The 25,954-nt window shown below is 42.4% G+C and overlaps 1 protein-coding gene across 6 annotated transcripts in view; it reads right to left on the reverse strand.

Moving 5' to 3' along the window:
- The window catches only part of LOC124143352 (protogenin-like), a 94,942-nt gene that overhangs the window by 35,233 nt on the left and 33,755 nt on the right, over positions 1-25,954 (reverse strand). For all 6 annotated transcript variants that reach the window (XM_048395297.1, XM_048395293.1, XM_048395296.1 and 3 more), the window contains exons 2-6: positions 11,173-11,535; positions 4,991-5,138; positions 4,528-4,706; positions 3,569-3,697; positions 2,045-2,200 (exon numbers count right to left, since the gene is read on the reverse strand). In XM_048395297.1, the coding sequence (XP_048251254.1) occupies positions 2,045-2,200; positions 3,569-3,697; positions 4,528-4,706; positions 4,991-5,138; positions 11,173-11,535 (975 nt within the window). The remainder of the gene's footprint in view (positions 1-2,044; positions 2,201-3,568; positions 3,698-4,527; positions 4,707-4,990; positions 5,139-11,172; positions 11,536-25,954) is intronic.

Raw genomic sequence — 25,954 nt, forward strand, 5'->3', positions numbered from 1 at the left:
GGCTATATTTAAAACACGGAACCGATAAGTTAACCTTCGCAGGTAAAAGAAAATATGAGTATATTTACAGTACAATAATAAGTAATATCTAGATCAAGTGAAAATACGAAAATATGAATTACCTGGATTACATTATTGTTAAAAAACAACATTTTCTTTCATTTTATTTTAACAAATTGTTATTAAGGATACAAATTAAACAAATTAACAGTGTTTTCACTATCCCCCACCATGGGACACAACAGAATTTTGTTTGTTTGTATAGTAGTGACCAATAGGAAGTTAATGTTAACTTTAAAAAAACAGTCCTATAAAGCCTTAAGTGTTATTGAGTGAGTGAGTTGGGTTTAACGCCGCTTTTAACAGTATTCCAGTTATATCACGCTGTGTCAGCTTAATGTGGGAGGAAAGCCCCAAGTGATGCAGGTCTTAGACGTTTACCACTTCGGTGAAACCCACAAGCACGGGTATGGCGCTGACAAACCTAAAAACATAATCGGGGCGAACCGGGATTCGAACCCACAATCATAGGTTTCTGGCGTGCCCAAGGGACGCAACTCTGCACAGCGAATCGCGGCGCCTTAGACGACTGGGCCAACCTGCCCCACAGAAGGGAAGAGATTCTCATAGGGAGGCACCTGCACCAAAGGACTTAGTTTGTATTTGGTCATTTGGAAGTTGGTCATTTGATTGGAAATTTCTGGTAGGTTTCTCCTGCTACAAATCGACTACTGGATTGTACCCAATGGATGTCCAGGCATGCTGAGACAAGGTCAACGCTGTTTGTCGGAGGCCAGCAGGAAGAAGCCAACACACCAAATCCTGGGATTCGTACAATCTATCAGAGCCTAGCTGTGTGACATGATACTCACCAAGTACAAGTAGAGTGTTGTTGTATTCAAAGACTCTATCAGAGCCTAGCTGTGTGACATGATACTCACCAAGTACACGTAGAGTGTTGTTGTATTCAAAGACTCTATCAGAGCCTAGCTGTGTGACATGATACTCACCAAGTACACGTAGAGTGTTGTTGTATTCAAAGACTCTATCCGAGCCCGGCTGTGTGATGTGATACTCACCAAGTACACGTAGAGTGTTGTTGTATTCAAAGACTCTATCAGAGCCTAGCTGTGTGACATGATACTCACCAAGTACACGTAGAGTTTTGTTGTATTCAAAGACTCTATCAGAGCCCGGCTGCGTGATGTGATACTCATCAAGTACACGTAGAGTGTTGTTGTATTCAAAGACTCTATCAGAGACCGGCTGCGTGATGTGATACTCACCAAGTACACGTAGAGTGTTGTTGTATTCAAAGACTCTATCAGAGCCTAGCTGTGTGACATGATACTCACCAAGTACACGTAGAGTGTTGTTGTATTCAAAGACTCTATCAGAGCCTAGCTGTGTGACATGATACTCACCAAGTACACGTAGAGTGTTGTTGTATTCAAAGACTCTATCAGAGCCTAGCTGCGTGACATGGTACTCACCAAGTACACGTAGAGTGTTGTTGTATTCAAAGACTCTATCAGAGCCTAGCTGCGTGACATGGTACTCACCAAGTACACATAGAGTGTTGTTGTATTCAAAGACTCTATCAGATCCTAGCTGTGTGACATGTACTCACCAAGTACACATAGAGTGTTGTTGTATTCAAAAACCCTATCAGAGCCTGGGTGTGTGACATGATACTCACCAAGTACACATAGAGTGTTGTTGTATTCAAAGACTCTATCAGAGCCTGGCTGTGTGACATGATACTCACCAAGTACACGTAGAGTGTTGTTGTATTCAAAGACTCTATCAGAGCCTAGCTGTGTGACATGATACTCACCAAGTACACGTAGAGTGTTGTTGTATTCAATAACTCTATCAGAGCCTAGCTGTGTGACATGATACTCACCAAGTACACGTAGAGTGTTGTTGTATTCAAAGACTCTATCAGAGCCTAGCTGTGTGACATGGTACTCACCAAGTACACGTAGAGTGTTGTTGTATTCAAAGACTCTATCAGAGCCTAGCTGCGTGACATGATACTCACCAAGTACACGTAGAGTGTTGTTGTATTCAAAGACTCTATCAGAGCCTGGCTGTGTGATGTGACACTTGTAGACACCGGCGTGCTTCTTCCAGACTTTCCTGAAGTGGAGACTTCCTCCGTACCATTTCTCGACCTCATCGAACAGCACTTCCTGGCCTGGAACAAAACAGTTGTCTCAGTACACGCCTAGACGCTGTGCAAGCCCGGACAGACACAGAACAAGGCCAGACAAATTGCAACCCCGAATCCCCTCTGGACATATGCAATGATTGTTATATTACATCACGGCTATTGTTAATGCTCTAGCTTTTTCGGGGAGTAATTTTTTTATTTTCTAGTATGAGAGGAGAGGAGCAGAAAAGACATAATAAAGCATTAGAACAACTCGAAGCAGCCCAGTCATAATTGGCCAGACGCAGAATGAAGTGATTAGATTTTAATAATGATGAACTGCGTAAAGAGGGGCATTCAGTTCAAACGTTTAAGGATGTTGAATCTGCCATGCACGAATACTTCCTTGATGCGGCAGAACCATCATTACCTATACTACGTGTCAGCTTAATGTGGGAGGAAAGCCCAAAGAGATGTTTGTTTGCTTGTTGTTAAACACTGCTCTATCAACACCGCAATATTCCAGCTATATCACAGCGGTCTGAAAATAATCAAGTCTGAGCCAGACAATCCAGTGATTGATATCATGAGCATCAATCCATGCAATTGGGATCGATGACATGAATCAACCAAGTCAGCGAGCCTGACCACCTTATCCTGTTAGTCGCCTCTTACGACAAGCATAGTCGCCTCTTTCAGCAAGCATGTGTTGTTGAATGCCTTTTCTCTATGCAGGTATGCACGGGTTAAGCAGTTATGAGGCTGACAGACCCGAAATCCTTACACAAGTGAATTTAAACTGCTCAGCCAGGCTGACTAACTTGCAACTTGAAGATCTGGTATGAATTGGTCTTCAGCAACTAATGCTTGTTGTAAAAGGAAAGCAACAGATTCGTGTGGTCAGACTTGCTGACTTGGTTGATGCATGTCATCATATCCCAGTTGATAGATTGGTGCTCATGATATCAATCACTGGATTGTCTGGTCCAGGTTTGATTCTTTATAGACCACATGTTGTTATTATTATTATTATTATTATTATTATTATTATTATATACTGCAGGTCTCCAGGTACTAGTATCTGCTCAAATGCGGTTTATTTGAACCCAAACAAGTGGAAATGTTTGCATTCTAGGTAACATTCTCAACTCCCTTGGGAGAATGCAATCCAAGCTGCCTACGGGGGCTAGAGGGTACTGGGTGAACAGATGCACATATCAACTAAGTCACATGTCCAGGGTGACGCCACACGTTTTGAACCAGTGTTTCAGTGTAGGAATATAGCTGGAATATTGCTAAGTGGTGTTAAAAACAAACAAACAAACAAAACAACTTTGCACAAGGAAAAGTGGCATATTGATACCCTCCTTTTGAGGTAGCAATCATCATTAAAATCATATTTATCATTCTCACCATCCCTGGTCCATGTTATTGTTGGTGATGGGTTGCCGTCGGCGATGCACTCAATCGTGGCCGAGTCCCCATTAAGGACAGAGGTCTGGTTCACTGGCACCGCAAGGATCCTGAGGAACGGTTTTGTCACTGGAATCAAAAATAAAATATAATCAGAAAATAAAACAGATTATAATCATGTAAAGAGGTGAGGTGAGGTGAGGTGAAATTGGGTTTAACATCGCGTCCAAGATTATTGCACTTATATAGCGACGTGCATGTACGTGTGTGTGTGTCTGTGTGGCTGCTTGTATTAGTCTGGACTGATGCCAATTTATAGTGCTAGCTCACTGAGATACCTTGCTGCAGTTTAACATGAATACCCCACTCAGACACAGTATACTGAGAGTTAACTGACTATAAAAGTCCAGTTTCCACCCTTGCCGAAATTGGCTGGAATTACTGGGCTCGATTGTAGCGCCACCAGAGGCTATTACGAGTTATGTCCATTCTAAGCCTCTCCTATGGACTAATCAGATTCCACCTCTTGTATCACTTGCGTTTGCTTCACACAAAATGGTGGCGTCTAGTCAGGACAATCTGATCGATAATCAAGATCTATATTGTGACAAAATGGGTCTTACATCGTGAAATGCATCAAATCACGTGAGCACCTTGATTAAAAACATGTAAAGATTTGGAAAATATCTGCTGACAACGAGTTGGCGGTGCACATCCTTTGCAAATCCAGCAAACGATTGAAATCTGCACGACAGTTTACGAACCGGATTTCGATTTCGGTGCGCAATCTGATTGGACTATGCATAGACTCGTTAGTGTAGCCAAAATGTAACTCCATAATACCAGCCTAGTTCGGCAAGGGTTGAAACTGGACTTTTATAGTCAGTTAACTCCCTTGCCTCGGGAAGATGGCTGAGTGCGGCATTGTTGCTCCCACAAAACACTTTCTGTGAACTTACCCTCGCTCGGCGCCTCGTTCACAGTCAAGATGGCCTCTCGGCTGTTTCGCCAGTGAAAATGTGTGGCACCTCCATCAATGTCAAAGAACGCTTTGTTAGCCACGAGACATCGGTAGCTGCCAGCATCAGTAGCCTTTGCATGGTTGACTTGAAGCTTCCCTGACTGGTAGAGGATGTACCTGCAATAGGATTGACCAGTTATGTAGATGCAATATGATTGACAGTGATGTACCTGCAATATGATTGACAGTGATATACCTGCAATATGATTGACAGTGATTTACCTGCAATATGATTGACAGTAATGTACCTGCAATATGATTGACAGTGATGTACCTGCAATAGGATTGACCATTGATATACCTGCAATATGATTGACCATTGATATACCTGCAATGTTATTGACCAGTGATTTATGATGCCGTTGCTTGTGCATGTGTGCTTTACAATTGAGGCCACCTACTTCGAGTTGTCGGCTGTGATTGGTTGTCTGTTTCGCTCCCAGACGAAGTGGGCCTCAGTCACAGCATGTATGGAACAGTTGAACACCACAGTCCTGTTCACATCGACGCTTTGGGAGATTGGCTCCAAAGTAAAAGTTTTGGATATTCCTAAAACAAAAGGAAGATATATATATAATCATTGTGTCAAATGAATGAAGACCAACACGGATCATTGGGATACGTTCTGCCCTAGATCTCCACAGAGAGACAAGCATGAGGTACTGGGGACACGTTCTGCCCTAGATCTCCACAGGGAAACAAGCATGAGGTACTGGGGATACGTTCTGCCCTAGATCTCCACAGGGAGACAAGCATGAGGTACTGGGGATACGTTCTACCCTAGAATCACCACAGGGAGACGTGCATGAGGTACTGGGGACATGTTCTGCCCTAGATCTCCACAGGGAGACCAGCATGAGGTACTGGGGATGTGTTCTGCCCTAGAATCTCCACAGGGAGATAAGCATGTGGTACTGGGGACACGTTCTGCCCTAGAATCTCCACAGGGAGACAAGCATGAGGTACTGGGGACATGTGCTGCCCTAGAATCTCCACAGGGAGACAAGCATGAGGTACTGGGGACATGTGTTGCCCTAGAATCTCCATAGGGAGACAAGCATGAGGTACTGGGGACATGTGCTGCCCTAGATTCTCTACAGGGAGACAAGCATGAGGTACTGGGGACATGTGCTGCCCTAGAATCTCCATAGGGAGACAAGCATGAGGTACTGGGGACATGTGCTGCCCTAGAATCTCTACAGGGAGACAAGCATGAGGTACTGGGGACATGTGCTGCCCTAGAATCTCCATAGGGAGACAAGCATGAGGTACTGGGGACATGTTCTGCCCTAGAATCTCCACAGGGAGACCAGCATGGGGTGTTGACGGCCTACTTTGCTCTGGAACCCCCACAGGGAGACAAGCATGAGGTACTGGGTATACGTTCTGCCCTTGAATCCCCATAAGAAGACATGCATGGGGTATTGACGGCCTACTTTACTCTGGAATCCCCACAGGGAGAGAGACCCGTGAAGATTCCGAGGTAGAATAGGTCTTCAGCAACCCATGCTTGCCATAAAAGGTGGCTATGCTATGATCGGGTGGTCAGGCTCGCTGACTTGGTTGATACATGTCATCGATCCCAATTGCATGGATCGATGCTCGTGATATCAATCACTGGATTGTCTGGTCCAGACTCGATTATTTACAGACCCCCGTCATATCGCTTGAATATTGCTGAGTGCAGCGTTAAGCAACAAACCAACCAACCAACACAGGGAGAGAGGCATGAGGTACCAGGGCCCTATTCTTCCCAGGTGAATATTAGTGTCATTTATAACAGTCTTTTGATTCGATATAATGTATGGAGGGCTTGCTCAAATTTTGAAATTACATCTATGAGAACTCTCAATTAGAGGTGAGGTGAAATTGGGTTTAACGTCGCGTCCAAGATTATTGCACTTATATAGCGACGTGCATGCACGTGTATGTGTGTGTGTGGCTGCTTGTACTAGTCCGGACTGATGCCGATTTATAGTGCTAGCTCACTGAGATACCATGCCGCAGTTTAACATGAATATTCCACTAAGACACAGTATACTGACTCCGAGCCGACCAGTCCTTGTTTTAGCCCCTTAATGCCGAGCGCCAGACAGGGTAACAACAAGTACAATCTTTTAACGTCTTTTTGTATGACACGGCCCGGGATCGAACCCTGGACCTTCCGCTCTCCGGGCGGACGCTCTACCACAAGACCATGGAGGCGGTCACTCTCAATTAGAAGAGCAATTATTACTGGTCACTGATGTCCAGCTCATGAGCGGAGAAAACGTGTACAGAGTGAAAAGAAAGATGGACACTACTTCCAAAACGAAGCTGTGGTGGCGATGTGTCCAGGGTATTTACCCATCTAACACACCCAGGGCTCAAAGTGAGTGAGTGAGTGAGTGAGTGAGTGAGTGAGCGAGTGAGCGAATGAGTAAGTGTGTGGTTTTACGTCGCTTTTAGCAATATTCCAGCAATATCACGGCGGGGGACACCAGAAATAGGCTTCGCACATTGTACCCATGTCGGGAATCGAACCCGGGTCTTCAGCATAACATGCCAATGCTTTAACCACTAGGCTACCTGACCGCCCATCCCAGGGCTCGAAATAATTCGTAAACCATATTGTCCGGCAGGGCAAGTAGATGATAGTTTGTACTTGTCCTGCAATTTTTTCACTTGACCTGTTAAATTCCATCAAGTTTTATGTTCTCCGTTATTATTTACAGCAGACAGTACAAAATAATTTGGTGTCTCCGCCATCTACGTTCATCTCTGCCCATTCAAACTCTCTCAACCATGTGTCTTGCACAGTTTGTTTTCATTTTTTACAGTCATACAGTTTTTGAGAAATTTTCCTTTTTTCGGGCTGTTTGTTAATTTAAATCTTGTTTATTTGTCGTTAACCACAACACTCAGATAAAAAACTTCCATATGTCAGCCATTACTCTCACAAATCAATAATCAGCTGTTCACTATCGCTTTGACATTTGAGCGTCAGTAACGAATCGCTTACAAGAGAAACATTTTTTTTTTTTTTTAAAAAGCTTCGACAAACGTACTACATGTTTATTTCGGTAACAGACAGTTGCCAAGTATGTCGTCTATTTATGATATGACCGACATGTTTATATTCCTTTGATGGTGTGAGAGATGAAAGCATACGTTAGGTTTGAAATTATTTTGCATAATTTATTGAAAAAGATTTGAGGTAGGACGAGCATCTTCAATTTGCCTTCTCTATGTACATGCCACTTGCCAATACAAGCCTAGGACTGGATTTTTTTTAACCCTGACACACCAGTGAGTGAGTGAGTGAGTGAGTGAGTGAGTGAGTGAGTGAGTGAGTGAGTGAGTGAGTGAGTGAGTGAGTGAGTGAGTGATCGAGTTAAAAATTTTCAGCAATATTTCAGCCATCTTGTGACTATCAATAATTAAACGTAACACATATATTGAAACTGATATAAAGACCTGTCAACGAAGGACAGTAACATAACTAGATTTATCACAGGAAAAGATATAAAACAAGTACGGAATCATACAAAAGAATAGCACTATACATAACGATACAAGATAAAAACGGGCTATAGATCGCGAGCAACTGAAGGCAGACCACCATACTGGGGACCATGAGGACTTACAATATCTTTGCTACCTGCATGGACCCCAGCAGGACCCCAGGATGTGACTCGAGCGATAGCAGTGTTTTGTTTCCTGCATGGGTTTGCTGGAATAATGTACATTGTGTGTCCTGGACCCACTTGCACAAAGCAATCTTAGCGCTAAGATGATCGTAACGTCCATACTTTAACATAGACTTACAATAGTCTTAGCGCTAAGATCGCTTTGTGCAAGTGGGCCCATGAGGACGCAAACACTATGGAATCTGTTGGCCACCCAACAGTACCATAACAACTAAGAATGTTGCCCTACATAAAACTGACGTTTATTCTGATAACGAAGATTATCATCCAAAACTGGCTCCCACAGGAGATGTCGCTTGGATGAGATCAAGCGATATCTACATTATAGATATCGCTGCAATGAAATTGCATCACAATGCTGTGCAGACCATTGTGACGTCACTGGTTACCATGACGTCACAATCAAATGACATCACTAATGGCTCTGCTACTGAAGCTGTCAGCAGTACTTTTTACACTTAAAACACTGCCAATTACTGTCTACAAATTGAAAAAGTTGGAAGCATGATGTTGGATGATAAATAAAATCTCACCCTCATGTCTTTTGATATCAAATATATCAACACGAGTTGATAAAAGTGGAAAAATTCTGTGGCTTGCCGAGGATTTTTGCCACTTTTATCAACTCGTGTTGATATAATTGATATCAAAAGACACGAGGGTGAGATTCTCTATCTCTCAAGGTTCAGTGTCAGAGGTTGATTTTCGTCAATGTAACATTACAATTCCCATAAAAACTGACGAGCGAAAGAAAGCATACGCCCATGTTTGATGGTGCCTGTATTTGATTTTCGTCAATATAACATTACAATTCCCATAAAAACTGACGAGCGAAAGAAAGCATACGCCCATGTTTGATGGTGGCTGTGGTTGATTTTCGTCAATGTAACATTACAATTCCCATAAAAACTGACGGGTGAAAGAAAGCATACGCCCATGTTTGATGGTGCCTGTATTTGATTTTCGTCAATATAACATTACAATTCCCATAAAAACTGACGAGCAAAAGAAAGCCTACGCCCATGTTTGATGTTGGCTGTGGTTGATTTTCGTCAATGTAACATTACAATTCCCATAAAAACTGACGAGCGAAAGAAAGCATACGCCCATGTTTGATGGTGGCTGTGGTTGATTTTCGTCAATGTAACATTACAATTCCCATAAAAACTAACGGGCGAAAGAAAGCCTACGCCCATGTTTGATGGTGGCTGTGGTTGATTTTCGTCAATGTAACATTACAATTCCCATAAAAATTAACGGGCGAAAAAAAGCATACGCCCATGTTTGATGGTGGCTGTGGTTGATTTTCGTCAATGTAACATTACAATTCCCATAAAAACTGACGAGTGAAAGAAAGCCTACGCCCATGTTTGATGGTGGCTGTGGTTGATTTTCGTCAATATAACATTACAATTCCCATAAAAACTGACGAGCGAAAGAAAGCATACGCCCATGTTTGATGGTGGCTGTGGTTGATTTTCGTCAATGTAACATTACAATTCCCATAAAAACTGACGAGTGAAAGAAAGCATACGCCCATGTTTGATGGTGGCTGTGGTTGATTTTCGTCAATGTAACATTACAATTCCCATAAAAACTGACGAGCGAAAGAAAGCATACGCCCATGTTTGATGGTGGCGGTGGTTGATTTTCGTCAATGTAACATTACAATTCCCATAAAAACTGACGAGCGAAAGAAAGCATACGCCCATGTTTGATGGTGGCGGTGATTGATTTTCGTCAATGTGACAGTACAATTCCCATAAAAACTGACGTGCGTAAGAAAGCATACGCCCATGTTGGATGGTGGCTAAAAGTGACAAAGAAGAAATGGTTATTCGATGGTGATGTATTTAATAAGGGTATCATAGCTGTGTTTTTTACCTCCAGTTTGCAGCTTTTCGGTGACTGTTTTCAGCCAAATAAAGTGTTGATAACGTTTGTAAATCTTTTTCATCAAATCCATTTTTTAAGTGTATACTTTCTTTAGCCCAGGAGTTTATCACAGGCTAAGGCTTCTGAGCATCTGCAATTATATGACCCAAGCAGTGTCCAAAATAACTGCTTGCCCACCTGCCCGTGGCTGGTAGCTTTTCTGTCGGGCTGCATGAAATTTTCCTCTACCTGCCCGACTGGCTGATAATTTTAAGCTAACTTACGTATTCAGTTTTGTTATAACTCCTCGTAGATTCTCATGTAATTGTTATCATTATTTCAGCTGAATCAAGATGCAATTTATAATGTCTGAATGCAGGCAGGTGACTTTGAAGATGGGCAGACACAGAGCTCCAGATAAGCGTTTGGTGTTGTGGGTATTTTACCCATGTATTTTAAAATCATTGGGTATCAGTAATTCTATCTTGGTATTCAAATTTCTGTTACCCACTAGTTTTTACACATGTGGGAATTTAAGTTAAATATTTAAAAACACTATTCATCTAGTCCCTACAAACTGGTGTCGTGTGGGTTCGAGAGCTTTATAGGACTCAAAAATACCATGATACTTCCACAAGAAAGTGTGATGGCCAATGATCATGACGTAACTGTCATCGTGGAGTTTGGCAAGGTTGACGGAATGCCCGTTTATAATTTCAAAATAAGTTGCTCATTTGCTAATCGAATACGCAGGGTTACTTCACAATATTTTGATGATACGCACAAGTTTTATTTTTGTAGCGTATCTGTAATGTTCGTTGCGTATTTGATACGCTTGGATTATATTTTACTGTGTATTTCTGCATTTCTGATGCGTATTTCACGCAGATACGCATCTTATCTGGAGCTCTGCAGACAACATTTCTTGGTCACTTGCCTGACTGTCTTGTTGGGTTTCAAAATTATTTCAAACACAGGATCCAAGTAGATCCCTGATGGAGGCAGTTACAGTTACTTACGCGCAACTCGGATCTGTACCCGCCTTGCGATGATGGTTCCTACAGAATTAGAAACAAAACACTCGTAAAATCCCTCATCCGTCCGAATGTTGTTCTTGCGATCACGATGAATAATTTGATTGAAGTGAAGGGTCCCATTCCTAAAGACACGGACACGAGCGTGTTCCCCCCGACTTTTTATCTTCACTCCATCCTTCTTCCAGTGATAACTAACAGGGTAGAACTTCTTCTCCACGAGGGCGGAACAGTTGATCGTCAGTGGCTGCTTCCTGAGAACCACCAGTGTGGCGGGGGATTCCTTTACTGCGATGCCGCGGTCCAGCGTGTCGTAGCCATTGATGGGGCGACTAGTTCGTTCAAAGGCTGGAAGGGAAACACAAGAGTTAGCTTCATTGGTGGGTGAGCGAGTATGGTTTTACGCCACTTTTAGTAATATTCCAGGAATATCACGGCAAACCTAGAAACATAATCGGGGCGAACTGGGATTAAATCCCACAATCATAGGTTTCTGGCGTGCCTAAGGGACGCAACTCTGCAAAGCCAATCGCGGCACTTAGACCACTGGGCCACCCGTGCCCCCAAACGTATAGTGCAATATACTGATCCAGTCACATTAAAATCAGATCTTATAGATCTGAGGACGTCACATTTTAGGTCTGCACATATATAATTGTAGCAAAGTTAAAGCAGTTTACTGGGGATAAGAATCAGACACCGTCACTGCTGGCTTTCGAGTCTAATAACTGTCAATAATTTATCTGGCAGACCCAAATACCCAAGACATATTAGACACACCAATCTTGAAGACAAGAGGAAATCAATACAATTTTCACACCACTGACAGAGATTATAGGCTGCTTCAATCAGGAATTAACCAACAAAAACATGTTGAATGACTGTGTTGGACTAAAATGTCGCTTTGAATGGAATTTCAGTTAAATCTTGGCATGACCGCTCAGTGCGATTATATCAAAGTGTGACAGCACAGTATGACAGCTGAGTTCAGTTATATCACAGTATGACCGCTGAGTTCAGTTATATCACAGTGTGACAGCCAAGTTCAGTTATATCACAGTATGACAGCTTAGTTCAGTTATATCACAGTATGACCGCTGAGTTCAGTTATATCACAGTGTGACAGCCAAGTTCAGTTATATCACAGTATGACAGCTTAGTTCAGTTATATCACAGTATGACCGCTGAGTTCAGTTATATCACAGTGTGACAGCCAAGTTCAGTTATATCACAGTATGACAGCTTAGTTCAGTTATATCACAGTATGACCGCTTAGTTTAGTTATACCACAGTATGACAGCTTAGTTTAGTTATATCACAGTATGACAGCTTAGTTTAGTTATACCACAGTATGACAGCTTAGTTTAGTTATATCACAGTATGACAGCTTAGTTTAGTTATATCACAGTTTGACAGCTTAGTTCAGTTATATCACAGTATGACCGCTTAGTTCAGTTATATCACAGTTTGACAGCTTAGTTTAGTTTATCACAGTATGACAGCTTAGTTCAGTTATATCACAGTATGACAGCTTAGTTCAGTTATATCACAGTATGACAGCTTAGTTCAGTTATACCACAGTATGACAGCTTAGTTCAGTTATATCACAGTATGACAGCTTAGTTCAGTTATATCACAGTATGACAGCTTAGTTTAGTTTATCACAGTATGACAGCTTAGTTTAGTTATATCACAGTATGACAGCTTAGTTCAGTTATGTCACAGTATGACAGCTTAGTTAAAAGATAATCAGGTGAGATTATGTTTGGCATCCAAAACAATTCTTCCAACTTTTTCAGTTTGTGATAACCATTTTCTTGTGTGTACAAAGTACAGCTAACCAGCTTCAGTGGCAGAGAGATCAGTGATGTCATTTGATAGTGACGTCACAGTAACCTATGTTTTGATTGTTTGTTGTTTAACGCCGCACTCAGCAATAATCCAGCGATATGACAGCGTTCTGTAAAAAATCGAGCCTGGACCAGACAATCCAGTGATTGACATCATGAGCATCGATCCGCTCAATTGGATACGATGACATGCATCAACCATGTCAGCGAGCCTGACCAACTGATCCTGTTAGTCGCCCCTTACGACAAGCATGGCTTGCTGAAGAACAGTTCTAAACTTTAGCTTCAAGGGGATAACCCATTACATCACAATGGACTGCATGGCATTGTGAGGCAATTTCATTGTTGTGATATCTTTTGGGTGATCTCATGTTGGAGCCAATTTTGCATGTTAAATACTGGCATACAAGCTACTGAGTACAACCAATCAAGGGAGGTAACTCTGTTTGTCTTAATCCCAATTCTGGGTTCACCAGTGCTGATATCAATGAAAGAATTGTTTATCTACACATGCCATCACTATTGCAGTTATGCGTTTCCTCATTTATTTCTGAAGTAAATACATAGAGGATATTTCATGTGTTGAGTGAAATATATGTTTCTCACATCGAGTGATGGGGGGGGGGGGGGGGGGGAGTTGGAAGGAGATATAGATCTACATATGAGAGATGAGATGAGAGGAATATGATATATCACGAGACACAAGAAATATCCTATTTATTACATACTTTTTTTCTTTTTTTTCTCCCAGAAAATTTTATTAGTTCTTTACAAAGGTACAACGTTGAAAAGTAAATTCTCCCTACCTAACAGACAGGGACGGTTCACCACCTCATGTATTTACAACTAAAAAGTAGTTTCGTGTTTGCAAAATCTTAAAAATTCTAAACAGACGTATCAAAAATTATTTAGGGTCAAGCAAATTCTTTGTCATACATTTCGATATTCTTGAAAACAAGGAGACCCTGCTGGAAGCGAAAGAATACACGCTGGTCAAGTAACAAAAATGTCACTTTGCGAAACGAACAGTCTCGATTGACGAGTTAAATGAGAAATTAACAGTTTATAACGATACATTTTTGAGAGAATAACAAACAACAAGAAGTGATATTAACTCCATAAATGACCATCTGTCATTATTTTGCCTTGTCAATGTGGCTCTAACGTAAAAACAACGTCAGCAGTTAGTGTACGGGCTTGCTCTTACGACAAAGGGAGACAATTTAAGGGGATGTAACTCTTGTATGACAATAGTTCCGTCAAAGTGTTATGTTCACTGCAGTGAAATATCGAGTGTTATGTTCACTACTGAGAAATATCAAGTGTTATGTTCACTGCAATGAAAATTTCATTTTTTCTTAACTTCAGAAAACTCAAAGTCTTTCACACTGAAGTATATGATAAAGTATTCAAGCCAATAACCTACCCAAGCATCAAGTCAGGAATTGAGTGAGTGTGTGAGTGAGTTTGATTTTACGCCGCTTTTAGCAATATTCCAGCAATATCACGGCGAGGGACACCAGAAATGGGCTTCACACATTGTACCCATGTCGGGAATCGAACCCGGGACTTTGGCGTGACGAGCTAACGCTTTAACCACCAGGCTACCCGACCGCCCCGTCAGGAATTGAAGTGAAGTAGAATGTTGAATGACAAGTTATCACATCTGTTTGAAAAAATGAGATGAGGGTCGTAGGGCTGGGGCAAGTCCAAATTTACTACCTGGTTACCCAACCTTATCGGGTACCCACTGCAGGTCTCACGAGATGGGTACAAAATGTCTGATTGGGAATTGTTTTACGGCAGCCCTGGCAAAAACGTTTTAGATACATGTATCAAACAATCAGATTATGCATACACTGAAGTTGACTGAAGCTTTGTCTTTTCTCAAACATTTTCAAGTCAAAAGGAGTGGGTGAGTGAGTGAGTATGGTTTTACGCCGCTTTTAGCAATGTTCCAGCAATATCACGGCGGGGGACACCAGAAATGGGCTTCACACATTGTACCCATGTCGGGAATCGAACCCGGGTCTTCGGCGTGACGAGCGAACGCTTTAACCACTAGGCTACCCGACCGCCCCTCAAGTCAAAAGGAATGTGTGCATCATCAGAAAGAAATGCGAATAAACACTGAGCCATAGTAATTTTTTTGTCATTGAACAGCATGTCACATGACTAACTACGGGTCCAGGTAGTACTGTGGGTGGGTACCCGGGTCTGGGAAGCCGAGCCTAGCTCCCCCTTGATCGTAAAATGAGTGAGTGAGTGAGTGAGTATGCTTTTATGCCGCTTTTAGCAATATTCCAGCAATATCACAGGGGGGGACACCAGAAATGGGCTTCACACATTGTACCCATGTCGGGAATCGAACCCGGGTCTTCTGCGTGATGAGCGCTTTAACCACTAGGCTACCCGACCGCCCCTGATCGTAAAATGATTTAACAATCGGTTTATTGACTTTAAGTGCTTACCAATAGCAATATATCGATATTTCCATTTATAGTGACATCCCTAATGGACATATCTATTCTGGTAAGGATCGCACTTCGCAAATCTAACGTTGGAAAATGGGGCTGAGGTTGAAAAATAACCCAGGTCCTCATTTTAGGTCAATTCAAGTTACCTGGAATATATGATACGCGTGTGTACGCGCGTGCGCGTGCGCGCTCGTGTGTGCGTGTGTGAAGCGTGGGCGGTTAAATAAAAGAATCTTACCGGATAAATTGCAAGTCTTGGAGGTAACATAGCTGAAACGTACACCTGACATTTACCATTGGCCATTATGGGCCAGATTTCTTTAGCCAAACTTGATCCCGACCATCACGACAAGCAATCTGTTTTCTGTTCACCAAAATGTCCTAAAGCAATATCAACGGACTTTGGCAACAAACATGATGTCCTAAATTAGATTTCCTTGTCAAGAACGTATTATTTGATTAATTTCTTTTTTGTTTGATCAAGTGTTATTTCTATGTCTTCGCGGCCTTGATACAGCTGGTGAACTAATAACAATATTTAGTGCATCTAAGCGTTTATCAGGTGACCGACGGAGACCGGAGAATAATGAATACGACCATTCGACCACGATTTCACATAACGTCTGGAGTTTGTTTTACAGGTTATTGTATCAGGCGTACTTGTGGGTCACGTGACTGGTCAGGGACATTTCCAATACATTTAATTAATTCCCTACGATGCAGCCGTTATCGTATGTATCGCACATAAGTTCACAGCGTTCGAAATACCTGCCTGCCCGACCGTCCGAGACGGGTTGATTTCAACTCGGGCTGCCAGATTTTCAAATCCCCCTGTCCGACGGTCGGGTCATATTTCATATGTGAAAATATTCTAAATATTTCCCGATGATAAGCATTAATTCACATGTAAAGAAGAATGATAAAATGTAACCAAAAAGAAATCCCGTTAGCTTTTAGACAACCTAACATTTAACGATGCGCCTATGCTACAAGCAATCAGTTTTCATATTTTTAATTAAATTATCCTCAGAAACATATGATTATAGTGGGCAGGCAGGTTTTGGTCAGGGCTGGCAAGTATTTCAGCTAGCCAGTCCTGTGGTCTGGCTGAATTTTTTGGGAGTTTCATACCCTGAAGTTCATCAATAAGTTGACTGAAGATTACAGATTGAAAACAAAAACAGGTTATGGTGGGAACAGGAGAAACCGGCCACATAAAAAAATGTCAAAACGGTCACGTGAAAAGTTCAAAACGGCCACAACAAAACGTGCCATGATAATAATCACTTTTGAGTTTCGTCCTTTTTGACAACAACTCGTTGTGTTTACACCGAGGCTTCATCTTTGTTTTAAACATCCATATACCCTTCTCCTCCTCAGCCGACCCGTGAAGATCCAGGTTAGAACAGGTCTTCAGCAACCCATGCTTGTCGTAAGAGGCGACTAACGGGATCGGGTGGTCTAGTCAGGCTCGCTGACTTGCTTGATGCATGTCATCGTATCCCAATGCTCATGGTGTCAATCACTGGATTGTTTGGTCCAGACTGGATTATTTACAGACCGTCATCATATATCTGGGACATTGCTGAGTGCGGCGTTAAACAACAAACAAACAAAAAAATCATGATGTCAATCACTGGATTGTCTGGTCCAGTCTCGATTATTAACAGACCGCCGTCATTCAGCTGTAATATTGCTGAGTGCGTCGTTAAACAAGAAACAAACCAAACCTTATCTGACACTTACCTCTAAATACGAATAATGTATTTCATCGAATGCGAATTTTGACTTAGGATTCCTGGTCAAAATTGGCATTCGATGAAATAAATTATACGTATTTGGAGGTACGGTAAGTGCCTGGGGAGGAGACTGGCATTGAGATGTTTAAAGCATATGATATGTAACCAATCGGAGAAGTAGAAGAGCGCCGTAAATCATACAGCGTATACATCAGTGGACCTTTCCGTGACGACCCGTATCCCCAAACAGCGACATAAAAAAGGGATATTAAAAGAAGGGATACGGTAATCTTATGCAGCTATCTACAACGTAGACTGAATATGAGTATTATTACTGACTCTGATCCAGGAAATCAGAGACACCATAATTGCTACAGTCGTGGTATCCGAAATCAATTTAATTAGTTTTTCTTCAAATCAAGTTACCAAAGTGAATATACGGAGTAAAATTTCAAGTCTTATTAGTTCCAATATTAAGACTTTGAAAGAAAAGTTCGAAATTAAAATGGTCGCACCAGACACAATGCAGAGGATTGATCTTAAATTTCAAATTTATTTTACAGGCCCGTAGGAGCGTCTTTCGGAGTGTCTAGACATAATTCTATATTGATTCTATTTTTTTCTTCACATACATGTACATGTTGGTCGATGGTGGGTGGTGAAAAGTTGTTGATAAAAACAGTCGTTGGGAAAAACGGGGATCCAACGGGCTTAATATATTTTCATTTGGTCCAATGATATCTGCAGTGCTATTTCCACCCTAAAAGGACAATGCTGAAACTTCGATGATTGTTTGACGCAGCGTAGTTTTATCCTGATCCAACCACCAGTAACTGTTTTTTTAATCCTTCCATAAAAGTCCGTCAACTCTCCTCGCCCCTCGCACGCGACTCGTAGCGTAAATCACCACGGATGGTTCAACGCACGCAAATGGCCGTAGGGGTCATGAACTCTCAGCCGACGACCTTCACCTTGCATACTGAGGTCGTCGCGACCTTACAGCGGCCAGACGGAGTGACCCCAATACACTTCGTCTGTGGGAGAAGCGTTGACCACTTGACCTGAATCCACAAACAGCCGTGGTCAAGACGAGTGTTTACGCAGTGGAGCTTAAGACACGGACGTGGCTGCACTTGTTGTTTGTACCGCTGGGCTGAGAGCGTTCTGCATGGTAATGATGTCTTTTCCGAGTGGCGACCAACGGATCGCTCGCTAAAATACAATACCTTATATGATCCTAATGGGAAGATATGCTGCGTGGACACGGCGATTGTGGGGTCGAATCCTAGCTCAGACCTGATAATTACCATTGGTTTGTCGGCGCCAATGCCCGTGTTAAAATGACATGCGCTGACATACGGGGCCGAGTTTGGAATTTTTCTTAGAAAAAAATGTTGTTCAGCCACAGCTTTAAGAAAAACGTTTATCATATTTCACAACACATTTGTTGTCCAGACACCTATGCATTCCCGCCAGATAGTCATTCTTCTTTGTCAAACTCGAAGCAATATCTTTTTCAGAAATGAAAAGAAATTAGGAACACGGCCGCGTTAAACCCTGTCTCCAAGCTCGACATTCTATTCAGTGGGGCTAAACAGGCGGCCGATTATTTTCAGGTTTTCTGAATGCATGACTGATGATTTGAGTTTGTTAATGTAGTTTCACACTGCTTCTAGCAATATTCCAGCAATATCGCAGTGGGGACACCAGAAATGAGCTTCACTCATTTACCCATGTCTGGAATCGAACCCGGGTCTTCGGCGTGACAAGCGACCGCTTTAACCACTAGGCTACCCCACCGCCCTTTAAATTTCGTGTCAGGATCCTATTTTGAATGCTGACAAAACCATATTTTTAATATGTGTGAAAGAAATCGTACATTCCAAACAATTTAACAAAGAAGAGAAACACTAAACTTTTTTACGGACATGAAAGTAAATTATGACAGATGGGAAATATTTTTATTTCACGACGACATCTGTGTTAATGACTCACGTTGTGAAAAACTGTGGTTTTATTCACACCTTTTTTTAAAGTGCCATTAAAGCACATAACCCTGTTTTTTTCATCTGTGGTGTTTCATAAAACACACCCTGATATACGACTGCTGGTGGGAGACGCACGGTTGTTTGGTTTGTTGTTTTACGCCGCACTCAGCAATGTTCCAGCTATATGACGGCGGTCTGTAAATAATCGAGTCTGGACCAGACAATCCAGTGATTGACATCATGAGCATCGATCCACGCGATTGGGATCGATGACATGCATCAACCAAGTCAGCGAGTCTAAGTTGCCGAGTGCGGCGTAAAACAACAAACCAAACAACCAACCAACCAACGTACTGCTGTTCCGTGCTTTGGTGACATTGTAGATTTCAAAGGTCACATACTCATGTGTTGGAAAGTTATAAAAAATTAAGCTTTAATTTTGTGAGATCAGATTAAGATAAATATGGTATTGGTGAGGATCGATTGATAAATAGGCCCAGGATTACCCGGGCTTGGTCTTCAGCAGCCCGAGCTTGTCTCCCCCTGTGAAGATGCGGGTGAGAATAGGTAGGTCTTCCGCAACCCATGCTTGTCGCGAGGGGCGACTAACGGGATCGGGGGGTCAGGCTCGCTGACTTGGCTGATGAATGTCATCGTATCCCAATTGCGTAGATCGATGTTCATGATGTCAATCACCGGACTGTCTGGTCCAGACTCGATTATTTATAGACCAGCGGCATATAGCTGGAATATTGCTGGGTGTGGCGTTAAAGAAAAGGCTCAGCTGAAGCTGATGAGGTGAGGTGAAATGGGATTTAACGTCGCGTCCAAGATCATTGCACTTATATAGCGTGTGTGTGTATGTGTGTACGCGTGGCTGCTTGTACTAGTCCGGACTGATGCCGATTTATAGTGCTAGCTCACTGAGATACCATGCTGCAGTTTAACATGAATATCCCACTCAGACACAGTATACTGACTCCGAGCCGACCAGTCCTTGTTTTAGCCCCTTAATGCAGAGCGCCAGACAGGGTAACAACAAGTACCATCTTTTAACGTCTTTTGATATGACGCGGCTGGGGATCGAACCCCGGACCTTCCGCTCTCCGGGCGGATGCTCTACCATTAGACCACGGAGACGGCCCTGAAGCTGATGAAGAGAACAGAATCGTTATTCACTGGACAGGATACAGGCGACATGAGCAGTTTGCCGACAACTATTCTCAGATCATGACACATGAGGTAGATTGCGAACAGGAAGAACATCGATCGGTACACTGAGAGCAGCATCACCTAAAAGATGGTGTTCAAACAGCATCCTCCACGGGTTTTCGTTTTAAGAAGTCACCAATAGATTTAATTGCTTATCACGTGGCCAAGAGGTGACCATGGCATGGTGGCGAACATGTCTTCATGTCTATATGCCGACACCCGTGAAGATCCGGGGTAGAATAGGTCTTCAGCAACCCATGCTTGTCGTAAAAGGCGACTATGCTTGTCATAAGAGACGACTAACGGGATCGGGTGGTCAGGCTTGCTGACTTGGTTGATGCATGCCATCGATCCAATGTGTGTGGATCCATGCTCATCATATTAATCACTGGATTGTCTGGTCCGGACTCGATTATTTACAGACCGCCGCCATATAGCTGGAATATTGCTGATGGCGTTAAACAACAAAAAACTAACAAACAAATTAACCAAGCAACCAACTATATGCCGACTACAAGCATGCGTACATCAAAATGAGATCGTTGTCAGGTATATAGAGGGAACAGTATGAGTGAGTGAGTTGGGTTGAACTCCGCTTTGAACAGTATTTCAGTCATATCAGATGACTTTTGGTGGAAAGACCGAAGTAATGTTGGGTTCAGACGTTCACCACGAGCAGGCGCATGGAGGTTATAAACCAACACCCATGACCAGGAGCGCCAGGCAGGGTAACAACAAATACCATCTATAAACGTCTTTTTGTGTGACGCGGCCGGGGGTCGAACCACTGACTTTCCCCTCTCTGCAGACGCTCTCCCACTAGACCACGGAGACTGCTCGAGCCCGAGGTACGCAACTCGATACATGGGTCCACCCGTTTCCCCACCAACGGCACGAGGAGAGCGACCCGTGAAGATCCGGGGTAGAATAGGTCTTCAGCAACCCTTGCTTGTCGTAAAAGGCGACTATGCTTGTCGTAAGAGGAGACTAACGGGATCGGGTGGTCAGGCTCGCTGACTTGGTTGATGCATGTCATTGTATCTCAACTGGATGGATCGATGATGTCAATCATTGGATACTCTGGTCCAGACTTGATTATTTACAGACCGCCGTCATATAGCTGGAATAGTGCTGAGTGCGGCGTTAAACAACAACCAACCAGCGTGGTGAGCATCGCGACGTCACTGAGACACCACCGTTCATACAGTGACATAGTACCTGGTATCAAGTGCAGACTATCACGACGTAATTGAGGAAGCTTCTTCAAAGCTTAGATTAGTTTCTTTGTTTGTGTGTTGTTTGACGACGCACGCTACACAATGGACTAAGACAGGGCGATATGATCGTATGCCACCGCTTATACAACCCATGTCTTCAAGCCAAAACGAACGAACCTTCGCAAGCCACGTGACTATTTCAAACCGTGGCATTCAGGCTAGAGAAACAAAGGCGAAGGGTAGAACTAGTCTGCATGGGTAAAGATGTTCAAACGTCCCCCCACGGGTGGTTTTTCCCTGTGTCATACATATTAAAACTTGTGTGCTGTTATTCACGGGGGACAATGTCACAGGTTAATAGCGTTGTAAACAACTATGCTTCTCTTCGGGTTAAAGGGTTAATAGAGTTAAAAGGGTTGGCCCCAACCAACCACCCCCGCCCCGCCCCTCCGGGTCCTCATAGACTCAGGGACCGACCATTTCATATTCGACGGGAGGGGAGTTGGTTTGTCCAAGAAAATGCTTGAGTGAGTGAGTGAGTTAATGCTTTACGTCACATCGGCAATATTTCAGCCATATCGTGACGGGAAGTTATGCATTTTTAATACATTTATGTAAATTAAATATAAACCTGTCATCGATGGACAGTGAAATTACTAGAGTATCACAGATTTATATTTTAAAACTAGCATACAACCATAAAAAGATATCACAATAAATAACGGTACAATATAAAAAGGGCTATAGATCGTCAGCAGCTGAAGGTAGATCACCATGCTAGGGTCCATGGGGACTTACAGTACTTTTGCTACCTGCATGGACCCCAGACGGATTTACATCACCCCTTCCGCTGTTGGCGATTAATGACAATTTTAGCCAGATTAAAGGAACATATATACTACGATTAAAAAAGTGGCAGACATAAAAATACTTTGAAAGACGTGGTCTTACATACCCTCTCAGGGGGACAATAATTTTACACTACTTTAACCCCTTCAAGGATATAGCCACTAACAATCTTAGTGATTGATTTATTTCGCCAAATTGAATTATAAAATGAATTTATTTATTTACAAAACATTACAATCAAAATTTATGAATTAATTCAATTTCGTTTAAAAAGCCAATAATTAAATGAAAACTAATAGTGTTAAAAAGATCCTTCATAGATTTAACCTTGAAATATTTATCCCTTGTGATGGAAAAATCAACACAGTCAAGCAGGACATGTTTGACCGTGATTCTCTCATCACAAGGGATGCAGAATGGAGGATCTTCAGCTTTTAACAAATGTTCATGAGTATATCTAGAATGGCCAATACGACATCGTCTTAAAATGACCTCTTCAAATCTGGACTGACAACCCAAGTAGGTATAACCGATATTTGCTTTTATTGCATGTAATTTATTTATACCCACTTGGGTGTCCCACTTCTTCTGCATAAGATCTCTGATGAAACATCTAATGACAGGTTTATAATCACTGTATGGTATCAGAAGTGGTGTCACAGATTTGTTGAGTGTTGCTTTTGCAGCAAAAACGATGTCGTTTTGGCCAGTAGCAAGATTATTATGTAACTCAATGATGTTAAGTAAAATTGGATGTTGACACGAAGTATTTTTTATTGCCTGAAGACATGATAAGGAGTCCGAAAAAATAACGAATTCCTTATGTTTGGATTGTTTATTTATATATTCTAGAGCAGTTAATATTGCCTTTGATTCAGCTGTAAAATTTGAAGAGTCATCTGGTAATCTGGTTGATATAGTTCTGGCTCCAATGATGGTTGCGCTGGCAACAGCACCCCCATCCTTGGATCCATCTGTAAATATTGATTTGTAAGTGTTATATTCGCTTCTTAACTGATTATATTCTTGTTGATATTGTAGTTGGTAAGTGTCAGATTTCTTTAGTTTAGATAAGGTAAGATCCACCTGTGGCTTTACCAATTGACAAGGAGGAGAGGAAAGCAGACGGAAAGGAGATATACTTTCAAGTTTAATATCAGCAGCAGAAATATAAGGTTTAATTCTTATTCCGAGGGGCGGAATAGAAAATGCTTGAAATTTTTGTCTGCACAACAATTGTGCCAAAAGCATATTTAGGCTTCTAACGAATATTATTAACAATATTAACAAGAGTAAAATATTGAACGTAATATCCTATGTATATTCATTCATATGTATAGTATAGCTGTACTATCATCACATATCCGGGTTAGAACCGTTTTTTATTGTTGTTTAACGCCGCACTCAGCAATATTCCACCTATATGACGGTTGTCTGTAAATAATCGAATCTGGACCAGACAAGCATGGGTACCTATTCTGATCCGGATCTTCACGCGTCTCTTCGAAGAGTGGAGTAAGGAATTCGTCATTTGTTATTCTTGGCGGGGCCTTGGACATTTTTTTAAAAAGATATTTGCTTCAGAAAATATATTCGCTGCCAAGCTTAATGTCCTCAATAAAATGTGGACGTGAACAGGCTCCTCCTTTCAAAGAGTGAGTGCGTATGGTTTTACGCCGCTTTTAGCAATATTCCAGCAATATCACGGCGGAGAACACCAAAATGGGCTTCACACATTGTACCCATGCTGGGAATCGAACCCGGGTTTTCGGCGTGACGAGCAATCGCTTTAACCACTAGGCTACCCGACCGCCCCTCTTTCAAAGAGAATACAGTCTAAGTCTTGACTCGGTTACAGTTCCTCAAGGGGCCTGTACACAGCTGATCACCTTAGGGCAGATATGTTAGCCCAATGGATAAAGCGTTCATACAAAAACTAAAACTGGGGTTCGCTTCCCTTCATGGTTACGATATGTAAAACCCATGGTAACACTGTGATTTGATTACATACGACCTTCACCTCGAGATCTAATACAAACATCCGGGTTAATTATAAGCTGACGTCGTATAACCTCAAATCGAGGCCCATAGGACTCCCCTGATAAAATGGCGGTTAGGAAAACGCTGAACCCTGACATTGAGCAAACACGACATGACTCTCCGTTCAGTCGACGCCATGATAAAGGGCACTGGCTTATCGCTCAAACTCCACACAGCGTTTTAGAAAATATACAACATGCCATTAACTCCTCAGAGTGATATAGACTTGCACAAGTCTTAACGGTTTTTTATTTCAAACTGTAAGGTCTCATTTAAAGACGAAATCAGAAAGAGGCCCTATGATATCGTTGTGCCCCATTTCCGTGTTGTTGTTTAACGAGACATGTCAATACAAAGAGGAGGATTCCAGTGTCACGTGTTACTTTTACGCCAGTGCAGACATGGAGAAAGTCTATGGCGTAAATGTCGTTCCTAATATTTGTTAACACATATGCAGAAGGACATTCCGGTTGATGACATTTGAACAGGACGCGGTTTTACATGTGTGATGGGTAAACGAAACATGATAGGGGTCAGATCATATCACCGCTACTTAAACGCTGCAGGACCGCCCGGCTTGACGTTGCATGCGCCAACTACACCAACTACACCAACAACGTCAGCTACATCAACAACGCCAACGTTAACTACTGCAACAACGTCAGCTACATCAACAACGCCAACTACACCAACAACGTCAGCTACGACAACGTCAGCTCCTCAAACAACGTCAACTACAACAACGTCAGCTACACCAACTACACAAACAACGTCAACTCCACTAACTACACCAGCAACGTCAAGTACACCAAATACACCAGCAACATCAGCTACACCAACAACGTTAAGTACACCAGCTACATGAAACACCTCCACAACACACCAGCCACAAATACTGCTTTGTATCATTAACGTAGTTCCGGCATCTCCGCATGGCGGGGAATGACCCGAGACCCTACTAGTCTTAAATTCGTTGTATGAAACAGACACCCGTCACACAATAGTGACATTCAATCTGATAACGTGACGCGACTCCACTCGGGCACGACTCGTGTGTCATTCAACTCTTCACATATATTTACGTGCTTCAATTTTAAGAGGTTAGGTAATGACGCTTATACCCGGCTACTGAAGAAACCAGTTGTTATCCCAAGGCGAAGCACTTAAACTTCTTTTTTAACTCTGTAGCAAAAACACCTCCTTTGTTTGCATTTGATCTGGAACACTAGTATTATATCACGCCGACAGTCATAAACCGCCACTTAGCCTCGGCATAGCGCCACCAATACTTGCTAAACTAAGGTCGTGACGTTCGACCCTATCCTCTGACCTCAAAGTTACCATTTCATGGCGTCGGCTTCAGAAAATATGAAGGCCTTTGTAATGGAGTGTATT

The sequence above is a fragment of the Haliotis rufescens genome, unplaced genomic scaffold (assembly GCF_023055435.1).
Source record: "Haliotis rufescens isolate VD_foot unplaced genomic scaffold, xgHalRufe1.0.p SCAF_14, whole genome shotgun sequence".
In the NCBI taxonomy this organism is placed as follows: domain Eukaryota; kingdom Metazoa; phylum Mollusca; class Gastropoda; order Lepetellida; family Haliotidae; genus Haliotis; species Haliotis rufescens.